At 42.4% G+C, this 13,773-nt stretch overlaps 1 protein-coding gene across 1 annotated transcript in view; it reads right to left on the reverse strand.

Annotated features, from left to right (window-relative positions):
* The window catches only part of NFX1 (nuclear transcription factor, X-box binding 1), a 185,617-nt gene that overhangs the window by 62,610 nt on the left and 109,234 nt on the right, over positions 1–13,773 (reverse strand). Inside the window, exons 14-16 of the mRNA XM_030551651.1 lie at positions 5,638–5,757; positions 5,187–5,266; positions 4,481–4,711 (exon numbers count right to left, since the gene is read on the reverse strand). Coding sequence (XP_030407511.1) covers positions 4,481–4,711; positions 5,187–5,266; positions 5,638–5,757 — 431 coding nt within the window. The remainder of the gene's footprint in view (positions 1–4,480; positions 4,712–5,186; positions 5,267–5,637; positions 5,758–13,773) is intronic.

Consider the following 13,773-nt stretch of genomic DNA (forward strand, 5'->3'; position numbering starts at 1 on the left):
CCAAGCTACAGAGGTCATGTACACTGTGAGGGATCATAACAAAACTTGTCCAGGCAGTGCTTACTTGACACGTAAACTATCTGAAGCCAGGCTTGCAGGCGGCAGAGTTGCAATCTTACAAATGGGGTCCTAAGTGCAAGATGCCAAGTGAACCAGGAGGATGAGGAACATCTGAACCGATGTCAATGGATTCTTTCTGAGCTGATTAATCAGAATGTTCATTAACCTGTCCATGGGGAGATAAATTCTGACTCTGCGTGAGTCTAGAGTTCCTCTGATGAAATCTATGGTCTGTGTCGGAGTTAACGTGGACTTTTCTACATTTATGCAGATTCTTAGAGATGTTCAGATAGTGAGTAAGGATGAAGTTGATGAGGGTGCCTTCCGACAAGACTTTCCCATAAGAAAGATACGGATATGGGCTATTGAGTTCTGCTACTACTGAACATGGATATAGACGGAAGTGTGCTGCTACTTCTGGAAGCACTTTTATGAATACTCAGGGTGTTGCTGCTAATTCAAAGGGAAGCATCTTGTATTGAGAGTGGTTTGTACCTACCACTCAGGAACTTCCTGTGGGACAGAAAGATATCTATGTGGAAATAGGCACCTTGATGTCAAGAGTTGTGAATCATTTCTTTCTGTTCAGACAGGATTATTGATGCCAGAGTGACTATTCTGAATCTTAATTTTCAGACAAAGAAACAGGTGATGGAGGTTTAATGTGGGTCTCCATCCTCCTGTTTTCTTGGGGATCATTAAATATTTGGAATAAAAACTGTTTCCCTGGTGCTGAGCTGGCACCTGCTCTATGGACCCTTGATGAAGTAAAGAGTGTACTTCCTGTAAGAGTGCTCCTTCATAAGAGTGGTCAATGAAAAGGGCGAGGAAGGGGATTTTGGAGGTGGAGGGGAAAGGAACCATTGTGCAATCAAAGCAGATGACATAGAAGACCCTTCCATCTGCTATGATTGGTATATATGGAAAAACTGGACCAGCTAGCCACCAAATCGAATTTCAGGGGTGGGAGAACATGGCCTCTGGGTGAGTTGGCTGCTCTTGGAGGTCCTGTCAAAAGTATTTCTTGCTGATAGTTGAGGATGGAAAGAGTATGGAAGGAGCAGCATCTGCTTGGGTCTTCGCACACACTGCCTCTTTTGTGGCAGTTTGTACCCTTTCCAGTGTAGAAGGGCTGAGATGATGGTCTAGGTTTGTAGGATTATTTGCTATATTTTCTTCTAAGAACTGGTCTATATAAACCCAGGGAGCAGAGGGTCACCTTCAAGTCTTTTAATGAGGGTAATGACTCATCAGTCTTTTGGCTGAATACGCTGTCTCCTTCAACTGTAAGTACTCCACAGTGACCAGGACTTCTCTGGGGAATCCTAAGGCATGAAACCAGTTTTTTCCTCACACCACAATGTTGGTAGCCATTGATATAGAAGCTGTATCAGCCATGTCTGTCTACCGCTGCCAGGAGGGATGATAGAGCCATCAATCTACCTTATTCAATAAAGTGCCTGGAATTCCCTCCCCAAGGAAGGCAGAGCACTTGTCTCTAAACTACTAAAACTTGGAATAGTCGGCAAAATGACACTTTTCCAGAAGCACTTGGATACTGGCTTTGTGGAACTGCAAGCTTGTTGATATAAATTCCCTCCTTCACAGAAGGTCCAGACATTTCACCTCCTTTTCTGAAGGGCAGATCTGCTTTACTGTTGTCTACTCCTTTGTGTGGCAGCTTGCACCACAAGTAGTTCGAGGCATGATGGAGTAGGGAAAAAAAAAAAAAAAAACCTCTGCTCCCTAAGATGGGACAAATATCTTTTCTCTGACCTCTTACATGTAGGTGCACGTATAGTTGGAGTATGCCTCACCACCCTGGCTGTCTCTAGGATAGACTTGTTCACTGGGTGCACCACCTTGCTCCATCCAACACTTTGGAGAATATCCAGCAGTTTGTGGGATAACTCCTGGACCTCTTCCTGAGGGAATCATCTCAACCACCCTTAATAGACTCCTGGAACCGTCTGTGGTCATCTGATGGAGACGACAATGACACAGCAACACTTTGTTAGGGGGAAAAGATGATATACCCGATGGGATGGGTGGTACCACAAGATCCAGTTCTTCTCCCCCTCCTTCCATGAGTTCCAGAAGGAGCTCGGGATGGTATCTTGTGAAAGAGGGGGTGATGTGATTCTCTGTGTGACTGCACTCACTCTGAATAATGGGTATATGGGTTCCATGGTCCCCACTATGGACAGTGATATGGGTCCACCATGGGTTGTCAACATCTCCCTGTTGAGAACCAGTGCTGAAATGATGGGAGAATGTGGACTGGACTAGATAGTGATATCCTTGGTATCTTCTCTCCAGATGGAAGATGATGGTATTTGTCTTCTCATACTTGAGCTCATGTAGGAAGTCTTTTGGAAGTCTTAGATTCCAAATGCAAACATGACAGTACCATCAGTGCATGTGGCTCTTAGACTTATTTGGTAGTGGAGGTCAAGACTCATGGCATTTATCTTTGCTCAGCACTGATGGCAAAGTGGTAGTGGCTGGAGAAGTGTTAGTCTTCTGAGCCTCAGAATAAGTACCATGGGTCTTTGGGGATTTGGAACCAGAGTGTGATGATTCAAATGACAGTTGGGGAGGGGACTTAGAAGAGTTTTCTCTCGAGCACAGAGATTGCTTCTCTTGAGTGGAGGAGTCCTTAACTGTATTCCTATTCACCCAGGTATTAAAAATGATGGTAACTGGGGACATGCGTCTCAGTCCTTTGACCAATATATGGGAGGGCTGCCTGGCCTGCATCAGACTGAGGTTTCATTGCCTGCTCCATAAAATGTATTCTAAGCCTAAAGTCCTGCACCTGGCAGGTCCAGCTAGGAAAGGAGAAGCAGATACTGCACCTGGTAAAGAGATGTACTTCTCCCAGGCAGCACAGACATCTCTGATGATTGTTACTGAGTGGCAAGGCTCATGGGCAGGAGAGACAGTTTCTGAATCCCAGTACTCCTGACATAGCTCAGCGTTCATGCTGGGAAGATGGTGGAGAGACAGGGTTGGGGAAAAGCCTCGAAAAGGGAAAAAACCCTCCCCAGTCCCTAGCTAATTATACTAATATAATACACTAAGAAAAAATATTTTAAAACTATTTACAGATAAAGTTGAAGGAAGAACATTGAGGACACTACAGTGTTCCATCTCAGACCACGCAGCTGTAAGAAGACGGTGGTTGGCTGTATTGTCTCTTACAACCCACAGTAAAAGAAGGATGTAGAAAAATTGGAGAGTCCAGAGGAGGGCAATAAAAATGATTAGGGGGCTGGAGCACATGACTTATGAGGAAAGGCTGAGGGAACTGGGATTACTTAGTCTGCAGAAGAGAAGAACGATGGGGGATTTGATAGCTGCTTTCAACTACTTGAAAGGGGGTTCCAAAGAGGATGGATCCAGACTGTTCTCAGTGGTACCAGATGACAGAACAAGGAGTAATGGTCTCAAGTTGCAGTGGGGGAGGTTTGGGTTAGATATTAGGAAAAACTTTTTCACTAGGAGGATGGTGAAGCACTGGAATGGGTTACCTAGGGAGGTGGTGGAATCTCCTTCCTTAGAAGGTTTTTGAGATCAGGCTTGACAAAGCCCTGGCTGGGATGATTTAGCTGGGGATTGGTCCTGCTTTGAGCAGGGGATTGAACTAGGTGACCTCCTGAGGTCACTTCCAACCTTGATATTCTATGATTCTAACCTAGGTTCAGAGCATGAGGAGAACAAGAGTGCAGCTATGGACCAATGGACACTAGTGGCAAGATCTTCCAATCTCAGGCTCATCAAACACATGTACTCACAGTGGAATACACATAAGGAATAGCACTCGAAGAACCACCATTTTCATTTGGAGATTTGGGTGGTTATTTTGTTCACACCTACTATAGTGAAATATATATATTTTGATTTTCCCTGCTTCTGAGCAAAGATCAGGGGTGTGTGTGTGTGTGTGTGCAGTCTATTCTATGTGGTTGCCCCCAGCAGGCTGCTCTATGTTATGTCATTAGTGTAAGTTCACTATGATTTTGTATCAATCGAGGACAAATTCAACTCTCCTCTGCCACATCTCCTTACCCATGCCAAATCCCCACAAGCAACAGAGAGCTAGCTTATGCAGGAGCAAAAAGTGAACGGATCACATCTGAGGATCTGGGACAAATATTTTAACAGACAGAAATCTGGTAGGTACTTTTGCTCAAACTACTAGCCATTCTACTAGATGAAATTTTGAAAAACAAAACCATTAAATACATAATGCTTTATCACATATTAATATATCAAAACTTGTATACTGATAGTATGCATTATCTTGAAAGTTTCTATGTCAGTATTTTAACTTTTTTTATAATCGTTCATTGACTGAAACCTCTTAATTCACAGACAGACAAATTGTACACTATGTTCTGTGTTCCAGAGCCATCACCTTCGTGTTGCAAGAAGTTGTAGGACAGGGTAAAGATGGATGGCATGGAGCCATACAGGGATGATTACAGTATAGTCTCAGACGAGTACATGGTTGTTTGCATTCTTCATCTATGAGACACACCCCTTTGTGACAAATTCTTTTACATTTGTGCATTCCACATTTTAACATTTGATTGCAGCGAAGACCACAAGAGATGTCAGTGAGATGACAGGGAATATTGTTCCGCAGCTGAAAAGGAAAAAGACGTTATAACTAACAGTGAATGTGTTATTGTAAACTGAGTACTTTCAGATACTTTTAATCATGTTTATATTTTAATATAGCATGGATTTTTAGAAGAAAATTATCTGTGGTTTTGCACTAAGCACTTTGCAATCTATTTTAAGCCCAAACCTGAGTATATATGTCATGTCACACTTGAAAATACTGCATCAAGTCTGTATACATGTTGTCTAAAGAAAGCAAAACTGCATCTGATAATTTTAAACTGCATGAAACAGTGTACTTACAAACACTATCAGCATAGTCTCTGTGGGTATCAATTTTGTGCTACTTGGGGAGTAGTCTTAGAAAAGCAAATATTAAGTGCTTACTCTAAGTTACAAAGTAACATGTAGTTTAGCAAGAACAGCTCACATAAAGCTCTCTCTCATTTGTAATTAAAAATGTCATTTGTAATTCGCTCAATAGCAGCCACACTTACTTCATGCTTGCCCATACACCATTTTTGAGTGAGGTATGTACAGGGTGGGCACTTCTCTTCACTATGGCAGGTATGGTACACTGCAGGTATAGGAATACAAAAATCAGGAAACAATTCTTAAATACTTTTGTTCACTCAGACATTTTAGGTATATTACAGAGTCTTTTATATTCTAATTTGTCAGTGATTTGATCAATTTGTTCTGTACTATGAATTGTATCAATAGCATTTTCTACAGATATGGCTAAAAAATTCTTCAAAAACTTTGGATGGTGTATGAAACCTCAACAATTTTCCTGGGAAAAAAGTACCATTATATTCATGGAAAGGAAAGATTTAAATGTACCTAATCTGGTTTATCTTTTGAACAGCAAACAATAAATCTTAGAACACAGAAAAATTTAGACCCTAGACAATTTAAAAAAGTTATGGGGGCATACCTATGACTTACCTGGATGATCACATTCATGTGGTCTGGTACATGAGTTTTTACATTCTGGTGGCTGAGTACCACAAGGAACAGGAGGATAAATTACCGATTCACCACAGTAACAAGTTAGTTCATCAAAACCTGACAAAGCAAAACAAACCAAACAACTAATAAATAGAGTTGAAAAAATATTACTTTCGTTTAAAAAAATCCAGCTTAAGAAAGTTAAAGGAGCAATAAAATTATTTAACAAATGGGAAAAAAAGAGAGAAAAATAGTAATTAATACAAATCACTTAAAAATATAGGCAACCGACATTAGAAGTTAAAGGGATGTATGGCCAATATGATTAAAATCAGTAAGAAAGGTTTTCAAAAAAAAATCAGGAACAAAACACATTTCAGAAAGGATATAGATTCATTACTAGATGAAGATAAAACTGAATAAGGAGGTACACAATACAAACGTGTTCAATAAATATTTCTGTTCTGTATTTGGAGTCAAACTGGATAATGTATTTATATTATATAATGATGAAATCCTTTTTAATCCAATAGTAACTAAAGAGCATGTTAATACAGCAGCTACTAAAGTTAAAGATTTTTAAAATGGTAGGTCCTTTAAATTAGCAGAACTTTAAGTACCGTACTCATGTTAAGATTTAAGGCAAACAGGAGAGGCTAAGGGGAGTTTGAGTAGCAGTTGCAGAACCTCCAATTTGATTTGACTTAGTGAGCTGCATGTTTGATCTGTTTGTCTCTCTCAGTGCCATGTAACTGGGGATCTGGGCCTTTTGTTCAGGCTAGGTTACTGAAGTCTGAGCTGTTAATCTTTCCCTGTTAACAAGGAGCCACACTGACTTGCTACACTAGGTATATAAACTAGTTGCAAAATAAACTCCTGAGTGAGGAAACAACACATGCTAATGGGAGTCTGAGTGAGTGTAAGAGCTTTTTCTCCAAGTACAGTTCTACATAAGCAACGATGCTGACCAATGATGGAATAGTTATTATGACACGTCCCTTACAGGTCACATTTTGTTTCCTGCCTGTCGACAGAAGAGGCTCTCTGTGCATAAAGTTCAAGTTGATGGCTGCATTACAGAAAAAGATTTGTCATCTTGGTGTGCAGCTAATAACCCGGTGTACTATGAGAGTTGCCTTACCAAGTGTGAGGTCAGTCTAATGAGACAATTTAATTAACAGTAGAATACCATGGGAGGAAAAAAAATCACTGTTATAGTGGTAACGAGAGTGGCCCATTTCGAACAGTTGACAAGAAGATGTGAGTAACAGTAGGGGGAAATTAGGTTTTGTAATGACCCATCCACTCCCAGTCTTTATTCACAGGGCTTTGTAGCAGAGCCCCGAGCTGGAGCGTGGAGCAGTAGGTTTTTACCCAGAGCTGGAGTGGAGCAATTAAAAAATCTGATTGCTCCAAATCCCTGTTTATTCAGGCCTAATTTGATGGTGTCCAGTTTCCAAATTAATTCCAGTTCTGCACTTTCACATTGGAGTCTGTTTTTGAAGTTTTTTGGTTGAAAACTTGCCACTTTTATGTCTGTTATTGAATGACCAGGGACACTGAAGTGCTCTCCTACTGGTTTTTGAATGTTATAATTCCTGATGTCAGATTTGTGTCCATTTATTCTTGTGTGTAGAGACTATCCGGGTGGCCAATGTACATGGCATGCTAGCACATGATGGCATATATCACACTGGTAGATGTGCAGGTAAATGAGCCCCTGATGGTGTGGCTGATGTGGTTAGGTCCTATGATGGTGTCCCTTGAATAGATATGCTGACAGAGTTGAAGAAGTAGAAGTCACCTACTACAAGACAGGCCCAACAAAGAAAGTAACAGAACGCCACTAGCCATCACCTACAACCCTCAACTAAAACCTCTCCAGCGCATCATCAAGGATCTACAACCTATCCTGAAGGACGATCCCTCACTCTGTCAGACCTTGGGAGACACCAGTGTCCGGTTACAGACAGCCCACCAATCTGAAGCAAATACTCACCAGCAACTACACACCACACAAGAAAAAATACTAACCAAGGAACCAAACCCTGAAACAAAACCCCTGCAACAACTCTGTCCGCATATCTATTCAAGGGACACCATCATAGGACCTAACCACATCAACCACACCATCAGCAAGATGTTAAGCAAAGAAAGAAGCAAGAAAGATTTTATACAGACAGAAGCTAAAAGACATTCTCTCCTGCTTCTGACTCTGTAGAAAGTCTCTTGCTGGTTTTCCTCTTGCTTAGAAAACTGATATCAAATTACTTTGACAAGATCTTAAACAAGACTACAATTCTGGTTGATGCAAGGTCATCAAGTACATTCAATATACGGATTGTGGCTGTGACCAGAAGGGAATGAAGGGGATGCAGGAGAGAGACTGAGGGGAATCCAGAGAAATGCACAAAGGGAAGTTACTTACCTTTATAACTGGAGTTCTTTGAGATGCATGGTCCCTATCTGTATTCCACTGTAGGTATAAATGTGCTCTATGTGCCTGAGACCAGAGAATTCTTGCAAGCAGTCTCTGTTGGTCCATGCCCAAACCCCTGCTATCCTTGTGCTCTGTACTGAGGGCATAAAGAATGAGGCAGGCCAAACCAACTGACTCTTCCGTTCCATTGTCTATGGCAAAGCCAGTTATGATTTGAAGTAGAGAAGGAGAGTGGGTAGTGGAATACAGATAGGGACCACATACCTTGAATAACTCCAGTTACTTCCCTTTCTTCTTCGAGTGCATATTCTACTGTAGGTGACTGATAAAATAGTACCTAGAGAGGAGGAGGGTGCAAGGATGTATGTAGAACCACTGCCACAAAGCATGGGTCAGTGGAGCAGTCTTGGACCAAGGCATAATGTCCCATGAATGTCTAGATGGAACTCCATGTAACTGAACTGCAAATATCAAGCAGGGATACCTCCTGAAGTGATGCCACTGATGCCCCTTATGCACCCTTGTAGAATAAGCCCATATGGTGGAGAGAGTTGTGTCAACTATAGAGTACGATACAGTGATAGAGACCCACTTAGAGATTGTCTGGGAGGATGTATTTTGACCTTGAACTCGTTCCACTATGGTAACCAACAGTCTAGGAGTAGGGCCTATATTGCAATTAAACACTGACAGCTGGCCCCGTCAACTGACTTCGGCTCACTGGGCTCAGGCCATGGGACTGTCTAATTGCAGTGTAGACGTTTGGGCTTGAGCTTGAGTCCTGGAACTCTGCTGCTTCACAGGGTCCCAGAGCCAGGGCTCCAGCCCAAGCCCAAACATCTACACCACAAATTAAACAACCCTATAGCCGAGTCAGTTGACAATAGCCAACCACAAGTGTTTAATTGCAGCATAGACATACCCTAGGAGGCTTTCTGATCGGTTCTGTTTTCAGCAGGTAAAAATCGCACATCAAGGAAATGAAGAATCCTCTCCTCGCCAGAGGCATAGGGCTTCAGGAAAACAAAAAACAAATAAATCACTCCCCTACCCCCAAAACACATAGGTAGGTGAACTAGCCAATTTAGGTGAAATTCCAAAACTGAATTTTGAGTGTAGTCATAGCAAACCTTTGTCCTTATGAAACATTGCATACAGAGGATCAGTTGTCAGTGCTATGAGTTCACTTACCCTTCTGGCCAAGGTGTAGCAATGAGGAATGCTACCTTCATCAAGAGCTAAAATACGGAACACATAGCTAGTTGTTCAAAGGGTGACTTAGTGAGTGCTAAAAGTACTAAGTTAAGGTCACACTGAAGGTTTTGTTTGTTTATTGGTGGAAAGGTTCTCGTCAGGCCTTTCAAGAATTTGGTTACTGGCTGGGTAAAGATCAAGTGACTTTCTGATGACAGATGACACATGCTGATTGCCAGTGAATTAAGGGAAACTTGCAGTGAATTAAGGGAAAGAACTGATGCCTTCACAGTAAGTCTAAAACAGCGAGACTATCTGCTGTCTCTGAAGATATATGCTTTTGTTGGGTCCAAATAGGGACGTGCTTCCACTTAGCTAGGTAGCATTTTCTGGTGGAGTCCTTTCTGCTGTTATTAAGAATGGCTGCATGGTTTCACAGCAGGTACTTTCTAGGCTTGACAGCCATCCAAATGCTAATCCATGAGATGAAGTGCTTTGGGGTTGGGATGGTAGACCCTATCATTCTCCTGAGTCAGAAGATATGGAAAGGATTGCACGCTGATCGCTGGATGGGATGACATCTGTAGGAGGCTTAGAAACCAGAACAGTCTGGGCTGTTTGGGAGCAATGACTTATGCTTTGTCTTGATAAATCTTCTATAGAACTTGAGGTGGTATCTTGATGGGAGGGGTAGGCATAGCTCAAGTAATCTGACCAGGTCGGAAGGAGAATATTGCCTCTGGAGTGCATTTCTTGAGCTCCCCTGGAGAAGCACATGTTGCATTTCCTGTTTGCCTGCCCCAAATGGGAGTTCCCCACTGAGAGAAAATGCTATTCACTACTGACTAAGGCTGTCTGCCAAATAATTCTGCATTTCTGGAGAGTACACTGCCAATAGGGTAATATGATTTTTGATCTACCAGTTCCATAAGGTAACAGCTTCTACACCCAGGGGGATGGATCTCACTCACCCCTGTTCATGTAGAATACAGTTATGCTGTTCAACATTATGAGTACCTGGTGAAACTGGCTAACTGGTAGAAAGGCTTCAAAAACTTCCTGGATTGCCCAGAAGTCCACAAGACTGATGAGCATTCTGGGCTCTCAAGGCATCCAAGTCCCTGCACCATCTGACTGTACACAGGAGCTCCCCAGCTTATCATGGAGGCATCCGTAATGACATCTTGTCAGGTGTGGGGCTAGGAAAGGAATACGTACACACACTTGTTCAGGATTTTTCCACCAAGTTAGTGAGGTCCTCACCCTGGTAGAAAGTGTCACTATGGTGTTCATGCTATGACTGATTGGTTTATATACTGTTTGGAACTACGTCTTCAGGAAATAGAAGTGGAGTCTAGTAAACAGCGTGACATTAAGTCCATGATGCATCCTGGGAGAGAAAGGAAAGTCTGAAATTATGTTCAAGAGGTGCACATTACCTGGTCTTAGTTGGAAAAAGGGTAGATTTTCCATGTTCACACAGATTCCTAGGGATGAGAGAAGGTGAAGCAGAGATGATGTTGATGTGAGGGCTTTCTCATGTGTCCTTTCAATAAGATGCCAATAGTCTAAATATAGGAAAATGGTGAAGCTGCTGTATCTGAACTATGCTGCTACTACTAGAAACACTTCGATGAAGATGCTGGGTGTGGCTGCTAGGCCAAATGGGCTTACCCTGTATTGGTACTGGTCAGGATCAATCACAAACCTGACAGAAATCTTGTGTGGAAGGGGTCAATGTTCACATGAAATTATGCACCTTTCATATTGAAAACTGTGTTCCTTTTGAGGGATGCCAGTGTAACCATATGGAATTTTAATTTGCAAATAAAAAAAAGAGACCCTGAGTTGGTGCAGATGGAGAGTGAGTCTCCACCCTCCCTTCTTCTTGGGAACTAGGAAATATTTCTAAGGAGGGATTCTACTTCTGGGCAAAGGATCTCCTCATGAGAATGGTCTCAAAGAAGGATGGGAAGGGAGTTTTGGAGGGGGCAGGAAGAAAAAAACATATTGGTATAGCCGGAATGTATGATATTCAGCACCAAGCTTGTCCATCGTTATTGCACTCCAGTTGTGAAAAACAAGCCACCAAAGCATATGTGAGGATTGAGTGGAGATGGTATCAACAGTATCTTATGTCTGGGGAATAAGGTTGGATTGATGTGAAGGATGTGTAGGATGTAGGTATCGTGGATTTTGCACACTCTGCCTTTCACAAAGAGGTTCACAGAATCACTGATGGTAAAATGGTTGAGGCACAGTTCTTGTTTTGCCAGGATGTTTGTGGATCTTTAGGGCAGGTGTATATATACACAGAAAATGAAGGGCTGCCTTGAAGTCCTATAGTGCGTGCAAAGACTCCTCAGTCTTTTTGTTGAAAAGGTTGGTCTTAAAGGGCAAGTGCTTGATTGTGATATAGTCTCTCCGCAAATGCAGTTCTGGGCACCAACTTGCCTTCATCAATAAAGGCCTGAAACTGACCATGTCTTGATGGGGAAATTTGTCCTTAAAATCCAAGAACTTTCAGTAATTCAGAAAATCATACTTAGCCTCCAATTCAGAATATTGAACTAGATGATGTAAAAACCTTCCTTCCCAGCAGGTCCAGTCACTTGGCCTCCTAATTTCAGAGTGAGTGTCTAGATCTTTCTGTGACAATCTGAACAAGCAGGGAGTTTGGTGCAAGGTGGGCAGATGGAATCTCTGCTCCCTTAGCTGGGACAAAGTAGTGCTTCTTAGGCCTCTTGGGGGTAGAGGTGCACATTGCAAATATATGCTGGACATATCTGGCTTCATTCACCAGTACTATTTGGCTGGACCCTGTGTGACGCAGGATGTCCAGGAGCTTGAGTTGTGTGTCCCTCTCCAGGAACATCTGGAGCTCCTCTGACACCCTACCATAGCAGCTCTCAAAATTGCTTACTGTAACCCAGAGGGAATGGTGAAGCTGGGATGACTGCCTCATTGGGAGATGAGGAGGATAACGCTGCCAGTACTGGTAGAACTAGTGGATCCAGCTCATGGGGATCAAGTCAAAGCTCTAATTACTCTCTTGCGGTAAGAGAGTGACTCCGTTAGATTTCTCTGATCTGTGGAATCATGCTTATGGGTCCCATGGGCTGCACTAGGGCCAGTAAGAGGGACTGAAGGTGGGCGAGGATGTCCCCAAGCTTGCATGAATCATGCAAGCTGCTATGTACACTGATCCCTTAGAGACGGCAGACCTAGTATTTCTGGGAACTTTCAGTGGATAAGGGGTAACTGAAGTGCATCTATTGTTAACCTGCAAAGCAAAGTAAGGGCTAACATTGCTCAGAGGAGAGAGTTTGGGTTGCTAACAAGCTGGTGATATCAGAGAGGTAGCATCCAGATAAGCATGCTGGAAAGAGGGGATTAACAAGGTGACTTAGAGGCCTGGGTATCCTAATAACCTTCATAATGATGTAGTTGCCAGGATTTAAGCACAGTTTATTGGTTAGCTAAGTATCAGGCCCCAAGCACTTGTAATTTAGATTCTAAGAGGTTCACAAACGAGATGGTTGGGGAACAAATAAAAGTTTGAAGTTCGTTATTTTCCATGTTTTTTATTTCAGGTAAAGGAAAGAGAACTAAAAGTATAAAATGAGCCAACAGATAAATGGTTAAAAGATCAGACTGATCTAATAAAATGGCCTGAGTGCAATGGCTTAGAAAATCAGCTTAAGGCAGCCCTCAGTGAAACAGCCATGAAGTTACAGTTGGCCAGGTCAGAGATGGCAAAGGAACGAGAATTCCAGATGTAAGCATCCAAAGAGAAATAGCCAGCACAAGAGGAAACTCACCAGAGAACCCTGGAGGCAGAAAAGCAAAAGTGGAAGTCAGAGAAAGCAGCACACCAAAGAGTCCTGGAAGCTGAGAAGCAGAAACAGGCAGCAGAAACAGCTGCACATTAGTGAGCCACAGAACTAGAGGAGTGGAAATGGGAGAAGAAATCATGAACATGGGATGCTGGAGGCATGGATACAAAACCCTCAGGCAGCAAGCACTCCTCTTCAAGGATCAAATGACTGGGACAAATTCTGCCCTAGTTATAAGGAAACTGTTTGCACTGAGGAATATTTGACCATCTTTGAAAGGATCACTAGGCTACAGAACATCACTGAGGGCCAGAGAATAGCTGTCCTGCTCTCTAAGTTAACAGGGAAAGCATTACAGGTGTTTAATTATGTACATATAATTGAACCTATGACAGGAAACAAAGGGTAGGAATAAATGGTCATTTCACAATGGAGAGAGGTAAATAACAGGGTATCCCAGGGATCTGTACTGGGACTAGTGCTATTCTACATATTCACATGTTCTGGAAAAAGGAGTAAACAGTGAGGTGCAAAGTTTGCAGATGACACAAGACTACTCAAGATAGTTAAGTCCAAGGCAGACTGCAAAGAGTTAAAAAAGGGGTCTCACAAAACTGGGTGACTGGGCAACAAAACGGCAGATGAAATTCAATGTTGGTAAAT

The sequence above is a fragment of the Gopherus evgoodei genome, chromosome 2 (assembly GCF_007399415.2).
Source record: "Gopherus evgoodei ecotype Sinaloan lineage chromosome 2, rGopEvg1_v1.p, whole genome shotgun sequence".
Lineage (NCBI taxonomy): Eukaryota > Metazoa > Chordata > Testudines > Testudinidae > Gopherus > Gopherus evgoodei.